At 36.0% G+C, this 25,955-nt stretch overlaps 2 protein-coding genes across 4 annotated transcripts in view; one reads left to right on the top strand and one right to left on the bottom strand.

The window, feature by feature from the left end:
- The window catches only part of LOC115429140 (small G protein signaling modulator 1-like), a 34,934-nt gene extending 30,887 nt beyond the window's left edge, over positions 1–4,047 (top strand). The window contains 2 exon segments of the mRNA XM_030148388.1: positions 2,471–2,638; positions 3,952–4,047. Coding sequence (XP_030004248.1) covers positions 2,471–2,638; positions 3,952–4,040 — 257 coding nt within the window. The 3' untranslated portion in view covers positions 4,041–4,047.
- Positions 4,048–12,403: 8,356 nt separating this feature from the next.
- srsf9 (serine and arginine rich splicing factor 9) lies at positions 12,404–19,974 on the bottom strand. Of its 3 annotated transcripts, none has more exons than XM_030149843.1 (5): positions 19,846–19,974; positions 17,583–17,762; positions 17,223–17,407; positions 14,975–15,147; positions 12,404–13,192 (listed from the first exon to the last, which is right to left on the bottom strand). In XM_030149843.1, exons 2-5 carry the CDS (start codon positions 17,738–17,740, stop codon positions 12,974–12,976), a joined length of 735 nt encoding a protein of 244 aa, XP_030005703.1. In that variant the 5' UTR covers positions 17,741–17,762; positions 19,846–19,974; the 3' UTR covers positions 12,404–12,973. The 3 variants fall into 3 exon arrangements, with proteins under 3 accessions (XP_030005703.1, XP_030005702.1, XP_030005701.1); XM_030149842.1 differs by having other exon boundaries at positions 17,583–17,759; positions 19,846–19,973; XM_030149841.1 differs by having other exon boundaries at positions 17,583–17,985; positions 19,846–19,973.
- Positions 19,975–25,955: the final 5,981 nt, after the last annotated feature.

Consider the following 25,955-nt stretch of genomic DNA (forward strand, 5'->3'; position numbering starts at 1 on the left):
ACAACACACACAACACACACAACACACACAACACACTTCTTCAACAGCTTCTTCACTGACACAGTCTGACTCTGGGCCAACACTAAACAACTAGGTATAGTGTAATATAATATATGTATTAGGGATGCAACAATTACCGGTATAATGATAAACCACTGTAAAATCGCCAATGGTTAGAATTACCATTTAAATCAGACCTGGGCAAAGTAAGGCCCGCAGGCCACATGCTGACCCTGACCGGCCCGCATGAGGTCACTGGCATATTAAAAGTCAATGCAAATATATGTCATGGTAATAGATGCAACCAGCGCAACGGCACAGCTTTTATTTTGTAGGATCCGCTAAATTAGCGTTTTTTCGCACATACTTTCCGTACTCAGCATAAAGCTTATGGTTATAATAAAGCTTATTGGTTTGTTGGTCAGTTTCAGCCCATTAAGATGTCAGCTAACACCAAAAAAAGAAAGAAAGTTTGATTAAGAATGCAAAGATTTTAACAAGACATGGACTTCTAAGTATTTCTTCACTTAAGTCAGAAAAGGAACTGAGATATGCAAACAAACAAAGCTGCATTTATGGTTTTTAATGTAAAGTTAACATGGAGCCGGTTTTGCACATTTTCGGAAATGTTTTTGTGAATATTCATTAAATAGTTATATTCTGTGCTCCACCTTTTCATTGTGTCATTGTATTGTTTCATTTACTGTTTTTATAGAGATATACTGTATATTGAGCAGAGCTGCAAGTGCATTGATTCGGCCCTTAATAATTGTCAAAGTTTCTCATGTGGCCCCATGAGAAAATTAATTGCCCACCCCTTGTTTAAATTATAATTATTATGATAACTGTGTTTGATTACCACACTGTTAGGGGAGAAAAAATCTATGTAAAGATCTGCTTTTATGTCAAATATTTGAGTATAGTTTTAATTTATTACAATTTAAATTTTCTATACCTAATATTTGGAACTAATATTCACTTTTAAAGTCTTTGAAAAGGTTCGTTAAACATCTGTGTGTTATTTATGCAATAAATTATATACATTTTTCAAATTGGATTTTTTTTTTTGTGTGTGTTTTCTGGCCTTTTGTGTTGATATAGTAGGTTAAAGTGAAAAAAATAATAGGCAGATGATATAGACCACAGGTGTCAAACATGCGGCCCGGGGGCCAAATCCGGCCCACCAAAGGGTCTAATCCGGCCCGTGGAATGAATTTGTGAAATGCAAAAATTACACTCAAGATATTAACAGTCAATCCTTTTACTTTAGGGTCCATACTTAAAGCCCTACTTTAGTCTCGAGTGGGTCAGATCAGTAAAATACTACCATAAAAACCTACAAATAATGACAATTCCAAAATTTTCCTCTGTTTGAGTGTAAAAAAAAAGTGAAACTACATGAAAATGTGTAAATTTACAAACTAGCCTTTCACAAAAAAATATGAAAAACTAGAATTGTGTTAAGAGAAGTAAGTGTAATTTGACTAATATTCTGCCGGTTACTCAAATATTTTGTAAATTTGCAGCTCCGCTGTGATCTGTAAGTTGTAATGCACATTTATAAATGATAAGCAGAGGCAGAATACGGTTAAAATTGCACTCATTTTTCTTAATAAATTTCAGTTTTTTCATGGTGGTTCATCTTATTCACATTTTTAAAAGGACAGTTTATAGATGTAAACATTTCCATAATGTAATTGTACTTTTTTCACTATAAAACACATTGAAATGTTTGGAGACGGCATTATTTATATATTATTATGTTATTAATTAACTGGTCCGGCCCACTTCAGATCATATTGGGAAGATGTGGCCCCTGAGCTAAAGTGAATTTGACACCCCTGATATAGATGAAGTTGTGCCGAAAAAAAGATACCAAACATGGGTATAGTAAATATTTGTTTATATAGTATATAAAGGTAAAATCAAAAGTACTGAAAAACAGACAAAATAGGCTCAGACCACTAAGGGTTAATATTTGAATGTTTCTGCCAAGAGAAAGTGCATTATGTCAATTATTTTATTTGTTTTTGTTTTTTTTTTGTTTGTTTTTTTTTTCAAAATACAACTTGGTTAAAGTATTTCAGTGTGTGTAAGTACTTTTTGAACATTTTGAGCACAATTTCAATAATACCGTGATAGTAATGATAACCGTGATAATTTTGGTCACAATAACCGTGATATGACATTTTCATATTGTTACGTCCCTAATATGTATGTAATTATATTGTCTCCTGGGTCAGTCCAATACACAATGGTCTCATCTTCCCCCTTTACATAAGGCTTCATGTACTTTATATAAATATAGATATAGATGTATGTGTCTATTTTGATAGAATAGTGTGTCTTTCTTGTGTCTTTTCATGTGACTGATCGTCTGTCCAGCAGTTCCTATGCATATAAGCATAAATGGTAACCAAATGTCTTGAAGTTTCTTGACTGATGCTCAGATGTTTGGTTCTTTGAACAGAAATGGTGTATGATGACGTGTTCTCGGTGTGGGAAACCATCTGGGCGGCCAAGTACAACTCCTCAGAACACTTTGTGCTCTTCATAGCTCTGGCTCTTGTGGAGATGTACAGAGACATCATCCTAGAGAACAACATGGACTTCACAGACATCATCAAGTTCTTCAATGGTAAGGTTCTAAAATCATCTGAATACAGTTCATTTGTAACAGTACAGATGAAGTATGGGCTCTTCTGCTGGACCACATGGGACCGTAGTTCAGCAGGCAAACTGTGGTTCAGTTTTAGGCTCAGATGTACTGATGAGGTTCCATGAAACACCAGGACCGGAGACGCATGGACACAAACCAGAGCAGTTAAAGCAGTTGGGTTGTGTCATCAGTTTATGATACTGTGGTGCAGTGACGTGTGCTGAGCTTCATGTCTGCTGACGCACTGACTCAGAATCACATCTACAAACTTCTACAAATATCTACAAACATCTACAAACATCTATAAACATCTATGAACTTCTACAAATATCTACTAACTTCTACAAACATCTACAAACTTCTACAAACATCTACAAACTTCTACAAACATCTACAAACTTCTACAAACATCTACAAACTTCCACAGACATCTGTGAACATCTACAAACATCTACAAACATCTATAAACATCTATAAACATCTTCAAACTTCTACAAACATCTACAAACTTCTATAAACATCTACGAACATCTACAAACTTCTACAAAGATCTACAAACATCTATGAACATCTACAAACATCTACAAACATCTAGGAACTTCTACAAACTTCTACAAGCATCAATAAAACATCTACAAACTTCTACAAACATCTACAAACATTTATGAACTTCTACAAACATCTATAAACATCTGCAAACATCTGTGAACATCTACAAATATCTACAAATATCTACAAACATCTACAAACTTCTACAAACATCTATGAACATCTACAAACATCTAAAAACATCTACAAACATCTACAAACTTCTAGAAAGATCTACAAACATCTATGATCATCTACAAACATCTACAAACATCTATGAACATCTACAAATTTCTACAAACATCTACAAACATCTACAAACATCTATGAATATCTACAAACATCTACAAACATCTACAAACATCTATGAATATCTGCAAACATCTACAAACTTCTACAAATTTCTACAAACATCTACAAACTTCTACAAACATCTACAAACTTCTACAAATTTCTACAAACTTCTACAAACTTCTACAAACATCTACAAACTTCTACAAACATCTACAAACTTCTACAAACTTCTACAAACATCTACAAACTTCTACAAACATCTACAAACATCTACACTAAACATTACACTAAATGTTGTCATTGAGTTCTCTTTTTTTTCTCCCTACATATTAATAAGGTAAAACAGTGTGATCTAATGTATGAGTCGACCTGTTGTACATCCCAGTGACTTTAACTTCTTTTCTCATCAGAAATGGCAGAGCGACACAACGTTCCCCAGGTCCTGGCGATGGCGCGAGACCTGGTCCACAAAGTGCAAACGCTGATAGAAAACAAGTGATTCTGGACCCGTGGGCTTTAGTTTGTGTTCGATAGTTTCAAAGATACTGACACAATCACATAGAAGTTCCGTATTAAAGAAGAAACTATTCATTGTAGATGAAATGCAGCATTTAAGTGTTGAAAATATAGCACCAACTGTCGAAGCTGACCATTATTTCAGATCTGTGTAGAACTTTCTCTCTCCAGTTGTACCTCCGTGTGTTCAAGAGATGCAATGATTGTCAGTAAATTCTTTTTTACAGTTTTATCGGTTTTACTTAGTGAATGTACCCTGATTAAAAACTGCTTCAGGATGTTGTTTATTTTGCCTTAAAATTAGCTCATTTTTCAGGGATACACCAACCAAATTCTGCACTGCATTGGTATTTGATGACTTTTATTCATTTGTTCGAACTAGTAGAATTCTACCTTGTTATGTGAGAGTAAAAAAAACTTGATTATTTTGTTCTAACGGTAGCTGCCATGATACTCTTAAAAGAATATTTTCAGTGTTATTTTATTGAAATTGTAGCTCTGCTTACACATCTCGTGATGATACACTTCTGGTATATTTTGCGTCCTAGTATCAGAGGTGGATCCATGGTTTGGTTTGTGAACGTGTGAAGCTCCACTTCCTTCCCTCCTCTGGGGCTGTTCAGTCCAGTTGGATCCAAACAGAAGGTTCTGTTGGTTCGTGGTCTGGTTCTCTATAGCCATGTGAAACGTTGTGGCCTCTGAGGACCTGATGGGTCTTCTTCTGTGTTCACCTCTAACACTCATCTGTCACCTGTGCATCAGCAGTGACCGCTCAGAGTTTACAGCAACAGAGTACTGTATGGGATTTATGTGAATATGACGGCGAAGAAGATGAAAGATACGACAAAACTAAAATTAATACTAAAAATGCTGCGTACACATAAAGTCCAAAACTAAAATGGATAGCATATGACAGTAAATTTATTCCATCCAAAACTGACCAAACTATAATATTGGGTAACCAAGGGAGTTACAGCTTGGTGTGTTCTGGAAAATAATGGGAGGCTGGAGAGTTTCCAAACTTTGGCACAAAAATATCAGTTTGAGAAACATGATTTTTTCCGTTATCTTCAAAAGAGAGACTATTATAAAGGGGAAATACAGGTGGGACCCTCCATGGAAGAGAGCAATGTGGTTCAAATCATGACTAAAGCATATAAAGATAGCAATATTAGGATAATCTCAGCATTATATAAAGCCTTAATAAATCTCGACAAGCAAACAACTTACTATTTAAAAGTGAAATGGGAAAGAGAATTTGATATAGAAATTGATGATATAGATTGGCTAAATGTGGAAATTACATCATACAACTACTAGCTCTCGGACATGGAGGGAATTTGCCTGGAAAAGTCTTATAAGATTTTTTTTTACACCCAAGTTTTAAAATATACAGTTACAGAGGGATCAGGAATGTTGGAGAGAATGCGGGGAGACGGATGTTGACCATTCTCATGTTTTTTGGAAACTTTCGGAATATTGGGAATCTGCAATGTCCTATGTCAAGTATTAGGGTACACAATTCCAAAAAAACCTTAAATTCTGTATTTATGCAACTTCGGTGATGGCATTATACGTGAATACGATAAATATTTGGTAAAGGTGATGTTGATAGCTGCAAAAAAATGTATAACAAGGAATTGGGGGAAGATGAACGTACCATCAAAGGATCAATGGATAACTATGATCGAGGACATATTTCTAATGGAAAAACTAACACACAGATTGAGACTACAAGAACCACAAATGGACAAAAAGTGGAAAAAATGGACATTATATAAGCAAAATAATTGATAAGACTGTGTTACCCAGACTTATGTATGTTGTTGTGTTTTCTTTTTGTTGTTCTTTTAAAACTAATACAGGGTGGGGAAGCAAAATTTACAATGAACATTTAGTTGTTTTTTCTCAGCAGGCACTGCGTCAATTGTTTTGAAACCAAACATATATTGATGTCATAATCATACCTAACACTATTATCCATACCTTTTCAGAAACTTTTGCCCATATGAGTAATCAGGAAAGCAAACGTCAAAGAGTGTGTGATTTGCTGAATGCACTCGTCACACCAAAGAAGATTTCAAAAATAGTTGGAGTGTCCATAAAGACTGTTTAGAATGGAAAGAAGAGAATGACTATGAGCAAAACTATTACGAGAAAGTCTGGAAGATACTATTAAAGAAGAATGGGAGAAGTTGTCACCCGAATATTTGAGGAACACTTGCGCAAGTTTCAGGAAGCGTGTGAAGGCAGTTATTGAGAAAGAAGGAGGACACATAGAATAAAAACATTTTCTATTATGTACATTTTCTTGTGGCAAATAAATTCTCATGACTTTCAATAAACTAATTGGTCATACACTGTCTTTCAATCCCTGCCTCAAAATATTGTAAATTTTGCTTCCCCACCCTGTAAAATATGTTACCAAAAAAAAAAAAAAAATTAATACTAAAACTAAACTAAAACTAAGCATTTAGAAAAAAATGAAAACGAATAAAAACTCGCAAACCTGCTCTAAAAACAAATTAAAACTAACTCAGTTAGAGAAAAAAAGTCCAAACTAAATAAAACTATAATGAAAAATCCAAAACTATTATAACCTTAACCCTTACCCCTACCTTTTACCTCTTACCCCTCCCCCTTACCCCTACCCCTTGGCCCTCTCCCTTACTCTTCCCCCTTGTCTCTACCCCTTACCCTTAAATCTCCGTTTGGAGGGTCAAACAGCCCTCCAAAACCCAAAAACCCTCCCCCTTAGCCCCTCCCCTCTGACTCATCGAGAATCAGGACACCCCTACCCCTTCACCTGAACGTGCAAAATGGAGGGGGAGGGCTAAGGGGGAGGAGCCAAGGGGTGAATTGGGATCGGTCCAACCTATCTTTCGTCTTCCGCCCAGTATTCCTCAACAGTCGCCTCAGAATCAGCTCGACTACAACACATTACTCTTCCGTCCAGAGTTTCCGTTTGTCAGAACTTCTACGACCTGATCTTCACCAAGTTCACACATGAGGGGGGGGCACCAAAACAAACAACTCACTAAAGCAAACACTTCTGTTTAGTGGTTGCTACTAGTTGAATAAATTTACCATTAGTTTTATGTATAAGTTTGAGAGATAGCCAAGTGAATCCTCTGTTAAACCAATACAGTGAAAATAAAAAATTAATTGAAGTTTAAAGTGACGGTAAAATCTACAATAAAACTGTGAATATGACTAAACAGGTGGTTCCAGGCATAACAAGCCCCGCCCCTCACATGTATTGTGTCCTACTTTGTCATGGATCCAGCTGATGTCATCATGTCTGTGTGTGCTGATGTCATATCAACTGCCTCTATATCTGTGACGAGTTTGAAGGAAATTCAAACAAAATGGATGTTTTTACATTTGAAATTTCACCCATTATAAGGAAATGGAAAAAAAGATTTTAAAAATTTATAAATAATTTGAACTTTGACCTATTTTTTCCAAATTTAATCACATCTATTCTGGGTCACTGGTAATCTATAAACCCAGTTAGGTATGAATTCAACAAACTGAACCAAAAACAATAGTCCTTGTCCTCCTTTTTTCTTTTTTTTCTTTTTTTTTTGGTGTGTGTGGGGGGGGTTAAAACAGATGGGAGTTTGCAACTGTCACCAATAAAACAGTTTCTCATAGTTAAAATAAATCAAACTCAAAGCATTTCAACTGGAAATTGTATTTTTTCAACTTCAAAATTCTATTTGAAACTGAAATAAACAAGAATCTGAATCACACATGAATTAATCTGAAACTCAGTAAACATATCAAGTTTTGACTTATTTCATTTGGAAAACATTAGTACTTTTTACGTAACTTTCAAATGTCAGTTTTTATTGTTCATTTAATTTATTTTTCCTAGGACGTAACATAACTTTTGGACTGAATTTGGCTCCGTACGCCCGTATTTGGTTCCTTGTGGCTTAAACTGCAGTGTTTTAATCTCCTATCTGACATGTGTCCACATAATCTCTGAAAACATGCCTGCATATTGCTGTTTGTGATGTGTTTGTTGTCAGATTTACTGTATACAGTGTTAGATTGTACAAAACAGAAGGCTAGTACACATCTATTAAATGCAATACAATATCTATGTATGGTTTTATCAGAATATAATGAACAGGAAGACAGAAATATGCCATTGGGAATAAATATATTTTTTATTTTTTTGTGTCTTCTCAAATTGTCACCTGGTGTAATTCATTTATTGTGTATTAAAAATATTCTATTTTGCACTTTGTGTCCTTGTGTTCCTGTAGACGTTCTAAACTTACCAAGGGGTAAATGTGTGATACTTTGACCTGTCAGTTCATTTTATATTGAACTACTAAACTGTTACCTGGGGATTGTAATAAGTAAATGCAGAATTAAGCTAAAAAAAAACAAAACGGCTAAAATTTGCTTAGAGGTCTTATTTGTGTCTTTGTGCATAAGAAACCAATAGAAGTGAATCCCCAAAGGAACTTTGTGTTGGTAAATGCAAGTTATGCAAATTTACAGGATTTCAGTTCTGTTGCAACATGTTGATGGTCATATAAACTATGTTTTCAGCTCAAAAATGTCCAATTTCGTCACAATTAATGCTATATTTTCATGTCACAAATGGCCAAGTTATATTTGAACTGAATTTACCTGAAAAACAAATATTCTATTCTTTTAGATTCCCCAATTTTTCTTACCAGATTCTATCCTACATATCACATGTTTTATTTTTACAGGTTCAATATGGAGTATGGTGCTGATCCATCCTGCTTATGTTACACCAATACATACATTAAGAATGTCATGTCACTTTTTAAATCAACAGTTTTCTAATAATAAGCATTTTTATAAGAAATAACAATTCTATATTGTTATTTACTCTTTAGTATGATGATAAACTATACAATAAATAATTCTGATCCTAGTTTTTGCACAGGGATCATTAGTGTAAACGGTGACATGGCTGCAGAGCATCAGTATGATGGGATCTGTAACAACCATGTCACATCCGTCCACTGCCACATTTTGTGTTTTTGTATCAGCTGTTATTGTTTTAGATCCACAATACTAACATTTATGAATAAGAGGAGAATTAGCAATAGTAAGTCTTTAAGTTTATTCCTAATAAAGTACTGGTACTGACCAGAGCATCATGGGTAATGTCACGTCCGTCCACCAGCAAAAGTTTTCACATACACGTGCTATTGAAAATCCAATATTTCTGAAAATAGAGCTTCCACTGTCAAATAATATCAGTAGTCTGTGCACAAATAGATTAGCATTATTTCAACAGTTCTATGCATTTCTTACAACTTTTTTTTTTGACAAAAATGGACACTCATTTGACCCCCTAAGTGAATTTTAGCCGAAAACTAAACCTCACAAACCTAATTGACTTCATGTTGAACCTACAATAGAATCAATGCTGTTTTAGTCACTAAATTGTCACTTATTTCACTAAGATGTTTGACTTTTAATCCTGACTTTTCCTTTGACTAGAAAACTAAAAATTTTTTATACTTTATTTTTATTTGTTTTACCAACAGATGACTCATCACAAACTAGGGATCACTGGTTGATCCTAAAATATTTAAGTGATGGTGGTAATTATGCTTGGTTTTGTTTATAGTCCAGTGCTTTATGAACATATGTTCTTTGATCTGTAGGTAATAAGTCAGTCTTTCCATCGAGTACATTTACTCTATTACAGCCACTGATCCGCCATTTTGGACCCAGTTCCTTGTAATAGTCTTTTTGTAAGCGATTATAAGACTTTTAAAGACGCATTTGTCTTCTTTCTCTACTATGTCTCTCGGTGTCAGTCCAAGCAAAATAAAACTTGGGGTCCTTAGGAATAATTTAAGTCAGGGGTGTCAAACTCATTTTAGTTCAGTTCCACATTCAACCCAATATGATCTCAAGTGGGCCGGACCAGTAGAATAACACTGAAAAAAGTAAAATGACATTATGATAATGTTTACATCTACAACGTTTCCTTAAAAATCTGAATAACATGAATGACTTGAAATGTCTTAAGAAAAACCAGTGCAATTTTAACAATATTCTGCCTCAGTTTATCATTTACACATGTGCATTACAACTTACAAATACACAAAACATATAGTACCAGGTAAAATTACATTTATTTCTCTTAAGACTTTTCAGGTTGTTCATATTTGTTAAGGTTATTCACATTATTTGTGAAAGGATAGTTAATGGAAACATTTTCATAGACTTTTACTTTTTTTCACTAAAACAAAGATAAAATCTGCAGTTGTAATTATGATACTATTTTACTGATCTGACCCACTGAGGTCTAATTGGTCTGTATGTGGAACCTGAATTAAAATGATTTTTACACCATTGATTAATATCTTCAGTGTAATTTTTGCATTTCAGTAATTCATCCTACGAGTCGGATTTGGCCCCCGGGCCACATGTTTGACACCTGTGATTTAAGTCATAATGTCCTCAGTTATTTCAAAAAGCCTTTGGACATGTCCACAAAATACGACTGATTGGCTCTTACGTGTCCACTGTCTCCAATAGTATAGTTGATGTCCCTTTACTTTAGTGGTAGGTGGTGTCAGAAAGAATCGTATCAGGCTTTTCCACCCAAATCCCCTCCATCTGTTAGAGCTGCTAGATCACAGGTGTCCAACCCTGGTCCTCCAGATCTACTGCCCTACATGTTTTAGGTGTTTGATTCAAGTGATCAGCCTATCATCCAGCTCTGCACAAGACTGATAAGGACCGTCAGGTGGACTGGAAGAAGAAACACCTAAAACACAGGTGTCAAACACGTGGCCCAGGGGCCAAATCTGGCCCTTGGTATGAATTTGTGAAACATAAAAATTACACTGAAGATATTAACCCTTTCATGCATAGTGGTCACTACAGTGGACAGCTGTTCTGTTGCATATTCATGGGTTTTGCTGTTTTAGGTCCATATCAGCCAACATAGTGGACGCTTATGCATCATCCCAAACACTGCAATTCATACCATTACACCAACTTTGCTGTTCTTGATAAACATGATCTGCAGTAAATCAATTGCTGATTGTTATTAGACTGTAATTAACAGTTTTCTTATACAAAGTTTTTTTTTGCATATTATCTCCATGAAGTGAGTAACAACTAGAATTAGAGTACGCTAAAACGTGAGAAAATGGCATTAAAAATGTTTTTATTTCATACAGAATATCACTTTCTAACGATGGGCTATAAATAAATGTTTCTTTGCTTCAAAAATTAAATGCATGATGTTTAGCTGAGTGGACATTTTTGTAACTCCATTAAAAAACAGGTTCATAAAAAAATTTCAATTGCATTGTTTTTTTCACGCCTAAAGAGGAATAAAATCACTCAAGAAAAAAATATTGACTAAGGTTTTCATAATTCATGCATGAAAGGGTTAATAATCAAGGATGTTCGATCTCAAGTGGGTCAGACCACTAAAATACCATCATAATAACCTATAATGAAAAAAAGCAATTTTTTTCTTTTTGTTTTAGTGTCAAAAAAGTAAAATTACACAAAAATGTTTACATTTACAGACTGGCTTTTCACAAAAAAATATGAACCTGAAATGTCTTAAGAGAAGTATGTAGTATTTTAACAATATTCTGCCTATTATTAAATGTTTTGTGTATTTGTAGAGCCGCTGTGATCTGTAAGTTGTGATGCTTATGTATAAATGATAAACTAATGTGTAAGATTGTTAAAATTACACTTATTTTTCTTAAGAATTTTCAGGTTCATATTTGTTCAAGTTACATTCAAGTACGGTTAATAGATAGAAATATTTTAACTATGGAATTTGACTTTTTTTTCACTCAAAAACCGAGAAATCTTTGGAGTTGATATTATTTCTAAGTTCTTATCCTATTATTTACATTATTTTACTGGTCTGGCCCACTTTATATCATATTAGGCTGTATTTGGCCCCTGAACTAAAATGAGTTTGACACCCCTGACCTAAAACATGCAGGGCAGTGGCTCTGGAGGACCAGGGTTGGACAGCCCTGATGTAGATATTTGATACTGACAAGACGATGCCCAGCTCCTTCTGAAAACTACATTCTAACGTTTGTCATTTCCAGGTTTTTCATAACTGTGAATCTTGCTTATTTAAATATTTCATGTCATCAAAGAGAACTACTACTACTACACCCACATATATCCACACCACTACCTGCTGTGTTTGCAAATAAGGGAAAAAAATTGAGGGCAATAGTCACAGTAAAAGTCTGCATTTTATTGATAAAGCAAACCAAAAGCATATGCATACAAATATTCCACCAGCTCATTTGATGTAAAAAAACAAACAAAAAAAACAAAAAAAACAAAAAAAAAAACAAAAAAAAAAAAACCTGACATTGAGGCTCACAGGCAAAAGGTGTCACAAGTCTAAAGGCTCACTAATTTGTACACGTCTGAAGAGAAAGAAATTCACAGGTTCTTAGATTGGCTATTCCAAAAAGGTCCTTCCCATTTCTTGGAACTTGGATACAAGGCTAGAGAAAAGGTGACACAATCACAAAGTAAAGTTTGGTTGAAAAATGTAAATGTGGTTCTATGAGCTGTACAACCGACAGAGTTTGGACAGTCAGAGTAAGAACTAGGTCTTGTCAAAGTCTGACATCACAATCCCAAAATTTCTTTATGAAAGAAACCTCTAATTTGTTACACAACACAGTATTTATGCAGAAACACAAAGTTGGACACTTTGGGATGTTTAAAAACCAAAGAGACGATGTTAAGGCTGTGGGAGGAGCCGAGTGCTCAGGACGTCCTGAACATGGAATGTATGTCAAGAACAGGAGACTGTCGAGTCCAACAAGGACGAGTGGGCAGAAATCAAAGAAAAGAATTAAAAACTGTTCTCCCCAGTCCCTCTGTGAATGGCGCGTCTTTCTACCGGTAATGGCGTGGCGGTGAGTTATGGTGAAGGGGGGGGTGCCTCCTGGGGGGGGGACTATGGCGGGACATAGCGTGTCGAGGAGGCGACTGGTACCGAGGAGGCGACCCTCGGTACGGAGGAGAGTAACGCCCTCTGGATCTGGAACGGGACCGGGACCGACCCCAGCTGGGGGTGCCCCTCTCCTCAAACACACGGATGTACGCCGTCTCACCCTGAAAACACACACACACACACACACACACACACACACACACAGTTCAACATTCATGTACAATAACACATTTGTGACTTTGACCATCATCAGGTGACAATATTTAACTACACTGGTCTACAAGGAAAATGCTTCCAGAATAAAAGTAATGAAATTTTACCACATGAGAGTCACTGATAAAGAAAAGTCAAGTCAAAAATGCTGGTTGGCTGAACTTTCCAAGATACAGCCTTGGGTCAAAATGTGAAATTCAAGAATTAATCAGAGAATGGGTTTGACTCAAAAGGAATATTTGTCTCAGAGCTACAAGATCTACTTCAAAACACTGTCTGCACATTAGAATACATTCACTATACAGGTTCTATTTAGTGGAAGATTTATAAAACTATTATATAAATGTACATAAACCAATATATACTGTATGTGTAATAACACTTAATAATATACCTTGAAAACATCAGCAAACCGGCACTTTTGTCATTTATTTTCCAATTAATGTTATTAAAATACATAACATTTAGCACAATTAATCTCTGAAGCAAATCATTTCTAAAAAATTGTAGACCAGTGTTACCTGTCACATTAACACAGTGGTTTCCAACCTTTTTTGGTTCATGACCCAATTTTAACATCACAAATTTCTGGCGACCCCAGACATTCAAAACAGAGACTTTTTTTTTTTAGCTAAAATTAATTTGTTTTTGATCATGTAATAGTTTGCAATACTATGTTGCAAATAAACGTTAATTTTAGAGGACATTTAGTCTATATAAAGAATATTATTATGGATGGAGGCAGAAAAGCCAGGTGTAGATTACTGCACAAAGTGAGAATTTGATTTTCCTTGGTCAGGATATGTACAGTCAGTCCAGCTTGGATTTACAAGGCTGACAATTAATACTGAACAAACAAGAACTCAAACTATGAATTATGAAAGAGCTGCAGCATCTGAAACTGACCACAATGAACATTTGACAGATAAACAGAACCACAGTGCTGCAGTTTCACACTCAGAGTTTGTCTTTTATGTATTGGGATTGTCTCTGTCAACTCACCATATATTTTCATTAGTAAGTTGTTTTTTTTTTTTTTTTTTATCAATTACTAGAAATTTCAGGTGACCCCATTTGAATTCCAGGCATTCCCACGTGGGGTCCTGACCCCAAGGTTGAAAAACACTGCATTAATAACTACACAGCTCTATAATTCCATAGTAAATATCTGCCTCAGACATTAAATGTGTTAAATCTGACAAACTTTAATCAGATGAATCAGAAAACTCATGACCAAAGTGCTGTTTAGTTCATGTTTTGAGCTAGTGCTGCCACGATTAGTTGACTTAATCGACCATGAAAATTAGTCGATGGCTTTTGTTTTTTTTTAGTCGAGTCGTTCTAATATTGACCGCCTATTTATTTTTGGCCATGGCACCTGGGGAATCCACGTCGGCAACAGTTTGATCCAATATTGATCCCAGTTGTAGTTGAACATCAGAGCTAAAGCCCTTTGTTTCATTTAGGATCCATTTATGATGAGAAAAGCATGTTTTGGACATTTGTATAAAGTCAATAAAATGATGTTCATTTTCAGTCCCTGTGTCAGTTTCATTTCTGTCAGTTGTATCATGTGTCACGTGACAGAACTCAGACCTGTTCATACATGTATTAAACATGCAGATCAGTTATTGAGTTTAAACACAGAGCCCTGTGTTCGTTTGTGGTCTTGTAATGACTGTTTTAGGCCTAAACATAAGATCAAACTGACTTCGAATGCAACAACTCACCTGATGTGAGCGGAACTCGGTGCGGTCCAGTCTGCGTAGTGCGTACTCCATGTCCTCTCGGCGGAGAAATTCCACTACGCCTTCTCCGTCTCGCTGCACGTCTGCAAAACAAACGTCTCCTGCCTCGCGCATGTGATCCTTCAGGTCCTGCCAACTCCCAGTAGGAGGTAACCCTAGAACAAGAGAACAGGAAGGTGACAACGCTCGGCATTTGAACAACAGGAACTAAAGTAAGCACATTATTATCCAAAAGCACTATTTAAGTCACTTGTAAATGACTAAACTCCCATTTATAATAACAGTATATGGTAAACATTAACACACATCTTTTACCTTTTTTTTGTGTATGACATAGTTCATCTACATTTGTTATTCTACACGAAGCTCACTGCGTTATTGTAAAATAAATGGACCACGTTCTATGTTTTGACACATTTACCACAAATAACTGTGAAAATGACAAGAGTAAGACTAGGGGTGTGTATTGGCAAGAATCTGGTGATACAATACAAATCACAATACTAGGATCATGATATGATATATCATGATACTGTTAAAAAGGCAATTTTTTATTGGTTTTGTTTCTTTTTTTAAAAGATTTCCTGGAAAAATTGAATCACACCAGAAATCTGCACAAATACTAAACACATTTTTATTTGATCACAACAGGATCTAATGCTATATCACAAAATGTTCCTGTGTTCAAACTTAAATTCTGTTTTACAAACATTACAGTTTAAGATCCTGTTCAAATGTTCATATTCTATTTGTTCATAACTAACATTATAACATTACTTTAGTTCAATCCCAACGAAGGAACTAACATTATTTAATAAAAGCATGTTAAATAATAATAAATAAAATATAAACAAAAAAGAAAAACAAAAATGAACCTCCACAATATCTGCATTTGAATAAACACCTAAAAATATCGATACAGTACTTTTTAATATGGATACAGTATTGTGAAATGAAATATTGCGATATATTGCAGAACTGATATTTTCTTACGCCCCTACTTGAGTAGTAATTATTTATGTCTACTCATTATCCAGCTCTATCCCAGATTTAACTGTTCGTACAAACACTTATTCAACCTTGAACATCCTGACAACAGGTGTAACCGTACTTTTTCATTTCTAATATTGAATATGATATTGTGTCCGACTCTGACCATTACAGATTAAGTGTATGAACATAAATCATTTCAATAAGGATTATTTTCTTAATATATCCAACATATGAAAGGTCAAGTCAGACATTCTGAGTCTTATGCTGTGTTCCAAAGTCCTGGGAGGTTGAATATATCCCACCTGAAGTTAACTCCAGCCACCTCAAAATGTTCCAGACCATTCATGTTGAACATAAACTACAAATATGGAGGATGCAGATTTGAACTCCTGTTTGCTTTGTTAGCGCAGAGTCTTTTGGACAGTGGACAGTCCAGTGTTCTCATAAACACAAACCAGATGGAAGAGGCCAAATGACTGATGAGCAAATTACACATTGTGAAGTTTTTTTTCCATTGCGAACTGGCAAACTGTGCACCGCCATTGTTGTAGTTTGCGGTGAGGTCGGGGTACTTTGATCTGGCCCCACTTTGCAACTCAGACCTCTGGCTTTGACAGGTGTTCCAATACATTTTACCGAGTTGGATGTCATAAACGTCCACCTCCCAACACTTTGGTACGCAGCATTAGCCTTGACGCTGGTCAGGTTCATGTGATAAAAGCAGTACACAAATAAAGAATGAAATACAAAGACAAAATGACACCTACCAGTCACTAGAGTTGGAGTTTGGGATCATGCAGCCAACACGATCAGTGTGACTTTACTGTTTTGTTTTTCATGACTTAAAGAGCTGACTGGACCTCATCCACTTGATCTTTGGTCCGCCAAGGGAGTGAGAAACCTCTGAATTGACTACGGCTCATGACTTCCACCTACTAGTCTCCTTGTCCTCCAATCCGCCTTGAGAGAGACACAGATAACTGCCTACGACTCATGATGTCCGCCTACTAGTCCCCTTGTCCTCCAGTCCTCCATGAGAGCGTGAGACCACGGTTACTGCCTACGAGTCATTACGTCCGCCTACCAGTCTCCTTGTCCTCCATATCCGCCATGAGAGGGAGAGAGAATGCACCTGGCTATCACTCATAACGTCCACCTTTCTACTAGTCCCCTTGACCTCCAGGATTCCGTGAAAGAGAGAAAAAGTTACCGGCTATGACTCATGGCATCCACCTACCAGTCACTATGACGCGGAATTCAGATCTTCGTGTTGGGGGTCCAAACCTTCCTCTAGGTCCTCCTCCACCACCTCCTCCTCCTGTTGGTCCAAATTTAGAACCAGAGGATCGAGGATACTCCACACGGAGCTTGGTGTCTCCATATCCGTATCCATTCCTTCCACAGACGGCATCATCTGCATCCCTAGAAGAGAGCAAACAACCCCTTACCACAGTACGCCTGTTTCACTATCGGACTAACACTGGGTAATTCCCTCTTTGTCCGTTCAGTCCCTGGAGAGGTTATTAAACCACAGAACTTTAGGTGTCCAAAAAGCGGAATGTGATTGGAGTTGCCAAAGATCATCCCAAGAACTCACCGTGGGTCTTCAAATCGCACAAAGGCAAAGGGGATTGTGCCTCTATTGTTCTTCAATTCAATATCACGGATTTTTCCATATTTGTAGAAGAGATCCTCTATGTCCCTCTCCTGGATGTCCATGGGAAGATTCCCGACATAGATCCGACCATCAGACATGGTGGTTGAGCTACTGGCACTGCTGACACAGAATGGGGGTGCACCGGCAGATTTTAAGATAACTTATTGTTCTCACACTCAGATGTAGAAGTGGTCCTGATCCTAATCCTAGATTCAATCCAAAACTTCGTCCATCCACTTCCACTTCCACAATTTAGACAACAAAAAAATCTTTAAGCAGTGATGATGCCACAACAGAAGTAAACGATGAGTTCAAGAAGGGACTTCGGATCCAAGCCTGAAACCTTTAAAACACAAGGTAATCAATGTCCAACAAACTCAAATAAAACTCACCATATTTACCTGCCTGAAATGTATAAATCATACACATCCACTTAAATACACTCAATGTCATATGTGTAAATGTATGTGCATTAGACAGGTTGGCAGTTAGTTGGATTTTAAAGGCGGATAAATTAACTAGATTTTTTAAACAGGGAAAAGCATTAGCTTAATTCGATGGAAAAATTGTCATTGGCTGACATGAACGTGACATAATCAATTGATCAATTTGGACCTACACATCAAACTACCACAAACAATCTAGGCTGGTGCAGTTTTCATTATTGGTGGATTTTTTTTTTCCTTTGTAGTCAGCAATTCTATTTGAGAAGCCTAATTTTAATGAACACTTCTGATGTCCGACGGGTAGTTTGTAAATAACTGCAGCGAAATGTCAGAAGTCACCGAGAGCCCATAGAAACAATACAGAAATTTAAAACAGACTGGACAGACAATTAAGATCCTTTATTAAGTGAAATGTATATATGTGTCCTATATTACCTGTTTATCCTATATTGCCTGTATATATATCCTATGTTACCTGTATATATCCTATATTGCCTACCTTATTTATCCTATATTGCCTTCATTTATCCTGTTACCTGTATATATCCTATAGCCTATATTGCCTGTATATATCCTATATTACCTGTATATGTCCTATATTGCTTGTATATATCCTGTATTTCCTTTACATTACCTGTATATATCCTATATTACCTACCTGTATTTATCCTATATTGCCTTTATTTATCCTATGTTACCTGTATATATCCTATAGCCTATATTGCCTGTATATATCCTATATTTCCTTTATATATCCTATATATCCTTATCTGCTGTACATATTTCTCATCTCTTCCATGTTATTTGCACTTTGTTTACTGCACTGTGGGGCCTTAGAGTCCAGTAATTTCAGCTCTCTCTGTATACAATGTACATGGCAGAACTGACAATAAAGATGACTTTGACTTGACTTTGATCTGTAGTGTAGAGTTACTTTTTGTATATAATCTCAGTAGTTTTTCTAGTAATTTAATACCATATGTACATGGAGTATTTTATCCTGTAGCTTTTTGCACATGCCCACATTTTTAGCATTTTTATGTGGTATTCTTATACAGTCTTGTGTTTTGGCTGCTAAAGTGATTTTCACTGTTCCTGTTACAGTAACAATAAAGATCTATTTTATTCTAATAACATCTGACTGATCCTCGTATCGTTTCAGGGGCCTGAAAATTCAGCAGACAGATAGAAATAACAACCAAATGAAGACAGGTGGCACAACCAACACACCTGCCTCCCGTGAGAGGAACGGTAATAATAACATGCCAAACGGATATCTCAGATCTATTTCAAAATATTACTTCTAAATGGGCACCACAAAGATAACACGGTTGCCAATTCTTAGCCTTTTGTCACAAGTTACAGGCCAGCTAGGCTAGGCTAGCCGTGCTAGTGGCTAGCTAGGCTAACGGCGGCTAGTGTCGGCGGTACAAGTGCACACAGGACTTGATCAGCTTCTGTGCACATTTGGCCCGGCACTATCCTATAAAACACAACTTAACTTGTGTTTTAAAATTATATTTGCACCTTGAAAAAGAGCACCCATTATTAAGAGGAAATAAGTTCAATAATAACACGCATTCACATTTCGGTGTCTTGGTTGATCATGTGAGGTTAGCTAGCGTAGTTAACTAGCAAGCGTAGCTGCATTAGCATTTAATGTAGCCATATTTATCACGCCGTTAAAATGCAGTTTGCAGAAAACATTAAATACCAGAAGAGGACACAAGTCGTAAATAATAGTCTTATATAGTTACCTTTCAATGCCCGAAAGGCCGTCTGTTGAAGCAGGTTAAATGCTAACAGTTCGCGCGTTCTGCTGCTTCCTTGTTAGCACTTAGCAAACCCGAGCAGTGGTTCTTCTTCTTCTTCTACTACACAAAATAATGCAGTGCAGTGGACGCTTTACTGCCCCCCTGCGGACACTCTATAGAAGTAAATCTGTCTCATCAGATTTTGAATTATAAAAGCTATTGAATTTCTAGCACTGATTTTTTTTTTGCATTGAAATTAAGTGTCTGAATTTTTTGTCTCTGAATTCAACTACGTTCATAAATTTAGAATTTAAAAAAATTCTGATACAAAAAATACAGATGCAAAAAATTCAAAAGCAAGAAATTCAGATGCAAAAAATTCAAATGCAAAAAATTCAGATGGAATAAATTCAAAAGCAAAAAATTCAGATGCAAAAAATTCGAATGCAAAAAATTCAAAAGCAAAAAATTCAGATGCAAAAAATTCAGATGTAAAAATTCAAAAGCAAAAAATTCAGATGCAAAAAAATCAGATGCTAAAAATTCAAAAGCGAAAGATTCAGATACAAAAACTTCAGATGCAAAAAATTCAAATGCAAAAAATTCAGATGCAAAAAATTCAGATCACACATCCGCACTGACCGTCTTCCTGCATCACTGTCACATGACCAACCTAACGTAACTTGATTGGCTGGCTGTTGGTTCGACTTGAGACAGAATCATTGCTTATCCTTGGTCTGCCAGATGTGTGATCTGAATATTTTGCAGCTGAATTTTTTGCTTCTGAATTTTTTGTATCTGAATTTTTTAAATTCTAAATTTATGGACACAGTTGAAGTCAGAGACAAAAAAATTCAGATACTTAATTTCAGTGCAAAAAAAAAACAAAATTCAGATACTTAATTTCAGTGCAAAAAAAAAAAAAAAAAATCAGCACTAGAAATTCAATGGCTTTTATAATTCAAAATCTGATGAGACAGTTTACTTCCATAACAGTCATTTCATTGATTTAAGCAGAAATACAACTGTATAGAAAAACTCCAAATAAAAGTCCTGAATTAAAAATGTTTATGTCAAAATACATCAATTTTATCAACAAAATGGTACAAGAAGAATCAAATGTAAAGTCATTATACTGGTTCTATGTTGTTATAAAACATAATATAATTCTATTTGTCTTACTAAAATATGTAACTATAAGCATCAAATAAATGTATCAGAGCTAAACATAATGTACAATGTCTCACTCTCAAATGAGTGGAGACGTATAAGAGGCATAAAATGGATCAAATTAAGTGAAATAGCCTTTAAGTATTTCAATAACGTACTTCTTCATGACTTGAACGGTAAATCTGTTGAGTTCTACCATTGTCCTCAAATGATATGTCCTAACCACATTTTTAAAAATTATTTTCCTGATTTTCAAATTAATCACATTGGTATTCACTATGTTTTCCCCATTCCCTCAAAGAGGATGTACAACATGCAATATGTGGATGTAGGAAAACCACCACAACAACATGCTGTAAATATGGGAGACATTTTCTACGGTGCAATAAAAACTAAATTCTGACTTGTTTTTTTTTTTTTTTTTTTTTTTCATAAAGGTGATATATCAAAGTACCTCTTTGATTATGCTGCTAAATAAATGAGTAGTGATGAAAACATGATTAAAGTGTATTGGAACATATAGGCTAGTAAAAAACACTCTATTAACACCTACAGAATGTTTTTAAAGGGTTAGAAAATTTAAATGATTGAGTATTTGATGTGTATGAGTAGGGCTGACCTTGATTTACAAAAATAAAATCAAATTAGAGTAGACAAATAAATCAATATATAATATTTAATAGTTTGATTTATAGGTGTCTATTTCACACTTGGTGACAGATGCTAATATTTTAGAACATTTGACCTGGCACAAAAATAATAATGCATATGAACCAATGTTGCTGTTAATCATTGACATATGCCAGGCTGCAAAAAACAAATAATAGGTAATCAAATTTCTATGTAGTATATTGAAAAAAAAAAAAGAAAAAAAAAAAGTGTTTTTTGGATTAAAAAATGGGTTGTTTACATTACAGACAGCATTTAAATGGTTAAAATGTGACAATTATTGAGTATTTGATATTTTTATTTATGGTTTAAGTTGATAAAATACAAAAAAGATGTAAAAGAGTTAAAGACAAACTATGATTTTTTTTCTTTTTTTTTTACATTATTCCACAACTGTGCGAATTACACACACCTGGTATCAGAAAAGATCAGATATGTAAACCAGACACACTCACATTGTACTGGATGTGCTTGTAGTGCTGATTTGGTCATTAATCGACCTAGAAATAATTCACTGCAATTGTCTGTTTTATTCAGGTCATTCCTGCTCTAGAATAATGTGTCAAAAAGGCTGAGGGACTCACACAATTTACATGTATTTAAAAGAACATTAAAATCTATGGTGTACCATATGTGAAAGTCTGACTTATTGGATGTGTTAACTGTTATTTATTGCTACTGCATTGTCATTGCATTTATACTGAATGATGTCTACATTTTTACCATCGCCAAAGAGGTTATATTTTTGTTGGCGTTGGTTTGTTTGTCTGTTTGTTTGTCTGTCTGTTTGTGTGCAAGAGGACTCAAAAAGCGAAGGACGGATTTGGATGAAAATTTCAGGAAATGTTGATACTGGCACAAGGAACAAATGATTAAATTTTGGTGGTGCGCCCTCCAAGTGCTTTTCTAGAAACGACAGCACAGACCTCTGCCAAGGCAGATCAGTGGGCCCCCATGCCCCCACCCCCACCCCCACCCCACCCCCGATCACCACCAAAATTTAATCATTTGTTCCTTGTGCCAGTATCAACATTTCCTGAAATTTTCATCCAAATCCGGGGCACTGGTCTGCCTTGGCGGAGGTCTGCGCTCTCCGAGTGCTTCTAGTTTATGTCTTTTTAACTGGGACCCCAGGAAGACTAACAACCACTATGGTGGACGCTAATAGGGATCCCCAGTAAACAATAAACAATAAACTTGGTGGTTAGTGAGGTCGTCTCTGGATGGGCCTCCAGAGGGTTAAGAAATAATTAGCTGATCAAAGAGTTGCAAGGAGAACGGTGATGATTTAAAGTACGTATATAAAATAATCATTGCATGTAACGTCTGTCATATATGAAATTGTATGTGTGTGGAAAACACGTACGTTTAAAAAAATATATGTATATGAAGGATCCAAATTATATTGGTGTCAGTTTAAGAGAACAGACTTTTAAAAAATAACAGAAAGAACAGTCAAGATATAACAGTGTAAAATAGAGTAAGGTTGTCTTTAAAAAAAAGATAAAAATGCTGCACCTGGATTGAGTGTACCAGTGTAAAACACTGTAAAACACTTCCACTATGTTAAAAACTTAACGTGGACACATGAACATGGTTGGGGAAAGTCCCTGCACATGCCCAGACATGTGCCTTGGTGCACCCCTGGCAGAGGTCCAGGATAGGTACCACTGCCTGGTTACGGTGACATAACCGTGTAAGTTGATATCACAGCCAAAGAGTTTTGGCATCGTTATAACAGTGTCAGTTTGTCAACCCAGTTAAAATGATCAATGATTGAGGAAATAACATTTGGAAATTCATGTAAGATGAAGCCTCAGCCTGTCTGGTCAGAGTTTTTCTGGTGTTTTTTGCTGACGTTGTGAATGAGCTCAGATTTGTTGTTGACCATAAATCTTGGGTGTGTTGACTTCTCCTGTTGATTTGTTTGGAAAACCAATTAGATTTTCTGGCCAGAGGAGCAAAGTCCAGTCATTAAATATTAGACCCTTTCATCTGGGATGCCCTGTTCCACATCAACGGGAAAAAAAAATCTGCATTAAGAAGGATACGAGTATTAATGTGGACATGAACGTTTACAAGGAAGGGCTCAGTCAGTGTTTCATCAAACACAGAAAAAAATGTTGTGAAGAGATTCAGGGAGTGTGAAGAACTGTCAGTGTGTAAAGGTTAAGGGTGGGAACCACTGTGAAGTGTTGACACTGACGTTGCATGAGACTGTCATGTTACTGGGATGAATATAGAACCATGGACTGAGGACCTGTGGGAAAAAGACGACACTGTCACCGCTGACAGAACTGTATGAAGGAACAAGTCTCACATCCATTATGTGCAGATATCACATGGTTATTTCAGTCGGTTCCAACCAGGTCTCATTCTGCACCAGCTCCAAAAGAGTGGGTTCATAGTCCCAGAGCTGGACTGAAGTCCACATCTGTGTCCGACTGGACACCTCAAGTCTAAGAAACAGAAAGAATGGATGGAACTAACAAAATAAAAAGGGCAGCAGTTAGTGTCTTAGAATTCACTAAGGGGGGGGAGGGGTGGGGTGGGGGGGGTGAAGTCTTCCCAGGGGGGTCATGGGATCAGTCCTGGGTGTTTTTTTGTTCTTCAGGTTAGAACATGTATCAGGTGGAACTAATGTTTGATGGTTGGAGCACCCTGGACTCACTATCTGGACGTCCACCAAACCAATCTAGTGCCATGGTGATCTGTCACTAGACTAGACATAGAGTTTAGGTTTGGACAGTGGACAAGGACTGGACTGGAAAAGACACATGGACACACATGTTTGTGTTTTGGACCAGTTTGGACTTTCATGTTCTCAGATGTCCAATGGAAACGGGCTCATTGACCCACTGATATTGGTCACATGCTCACCTGTGGAACCAACATGTGTTTGTTGGGCAAAAACACAGGTGCCAAACACGTGGCCCAGGGGCCAAATCTGGCCCACCAAAGGGTCCAGTCCGGCCTTGGGATGCAGTTGTGAAATGCAAAAATTGCACTAAGATACGAACCATCATTTTAGTTCAGGTTCCACATTTAGACCAATTCAGTCTCAAGTGGGTCGGATCAGTAAAATGCTATCATAAGAATCTATAAATACTCACAACCCCAAATTTCTTTCTTTGTAAATGTAAATATTTCAATGTATTTACACTAAAACAAAGCATAATTTCACAAAAAATGTGAATAACCTGAACAAATATGAACCTGAAATGTTTTATGAGAAGTAAGTACAATTTTAACAATATTCCACCTGATATTAAATGTTTTGTGTATTTGTAGACCCACTGTGATCTGTAAGTTATAATGACCACGTGAAAATATCAACTAAGGCATAATATTGTTAATGTTACACTTATTTTTTGAGTTTGTTCATGTTATTCACATTGTTTGAAAGGATAGTTTGTAGATGTAAACATTTTCATTGTTTAATTTTACGTATTCTAATAAATAGAGAAAATTTTGGAGTTGACATTATTTCTATATTATTATGTTATTATTTTACTGGTCCGGCCCACTTCCAATCAAATTTAGCTGAATGTGGCCCTTGAACTAAAATGAGTTTGACACCCCTGGACTAAAACAAGGAACTTTATTGTCATAGTTGGAGATAATTGTACATTTCCCATTTTTATTTGGACAAATATTGTCTCGGAGCAGACTGGGTGAGTTTATTTGTATTATTCAAGCAAAAATCTGAGTCATTTTTAATTTGAACAACAAATTATTCAAGGAAAAGCAAAAAGTATTCTTACAATATTGGTGTTTCTTTCAATAAAAGTTACAATTACACCACTGTTACAATGTTCTTGGGGTTGAGGGGGGACTGGAGGGTTGTAATACTCCAAAGGGGGGGGGGGGGGGGGGGGGCACAGATCGCTGTGGGTTGTTACACAACCAATTATGTCATATGTATTTCAGTGTCTGGCACTATTTCTTTTTTTAGCTGCTTTCATGGTATAGCCCTACATGAAGAAATATTTGAAATGTAATATCTGTTGAAGGGTTTGAAGGAATGTTTTGAAATTTGTTCACAGCTGTTCAAAGGTGGGTCTGAACCATGAGCGTCATTAGGACATGAAAACATCCAGGAATGGACATGCAGCGGCAGGTACCAATGATGAAGGTGACATGTATTTACTTATATGTTTATTTAAAAAAACAGCAGATAGATAGATAGATAGATAGATAGATAGATAGATAGATAGATAGATAGATAGATAGATAGATAGATAGATAGATAGATAGGTAGATAGATAGATAAA

The sequence above is a fragment of the Sphaeramia orbicularis genome, chromosome 12, assembly GCF_902148855.1.
Source record: "Sphaeramia orbicularis chromosome 12, fSphaOr1.1, whole genome shotgun sequence".
In the NCBI taxonomy this organism is placed as follows: domain Eukaryota; kingdom Metazoa; phylum Chordata; class Actinopteri; order Kurtiformes; family Apogonidae; genus Sphaeramia; species Sphaeramia orbicularis.

Bases quoted from the DNA above. Each gene is read 5' to 3' on its own strand.
- srsf9 (XM_030149843.1), bottom strand. From the start codon at position 17,740: ATGTCTGATGGTCGGATCTATGTCGGGAATCTTCCCATGGACATCCAG. The intron at 17,408-17,582 runs GTGAGTTCTTGG...GCTCTCTTCTAG, and splicing joins GTGCGATTTGAAGACCCACG to GGATGCAGATGATGCCGTCT. The intron at 15,148-17,222 runs GTAGGTGGATGC...CTCTTGTTCTAG, and splicing joins ATTCCGCGTCATAGTGACTG to GGTTACCTCCTACTGGGAGT.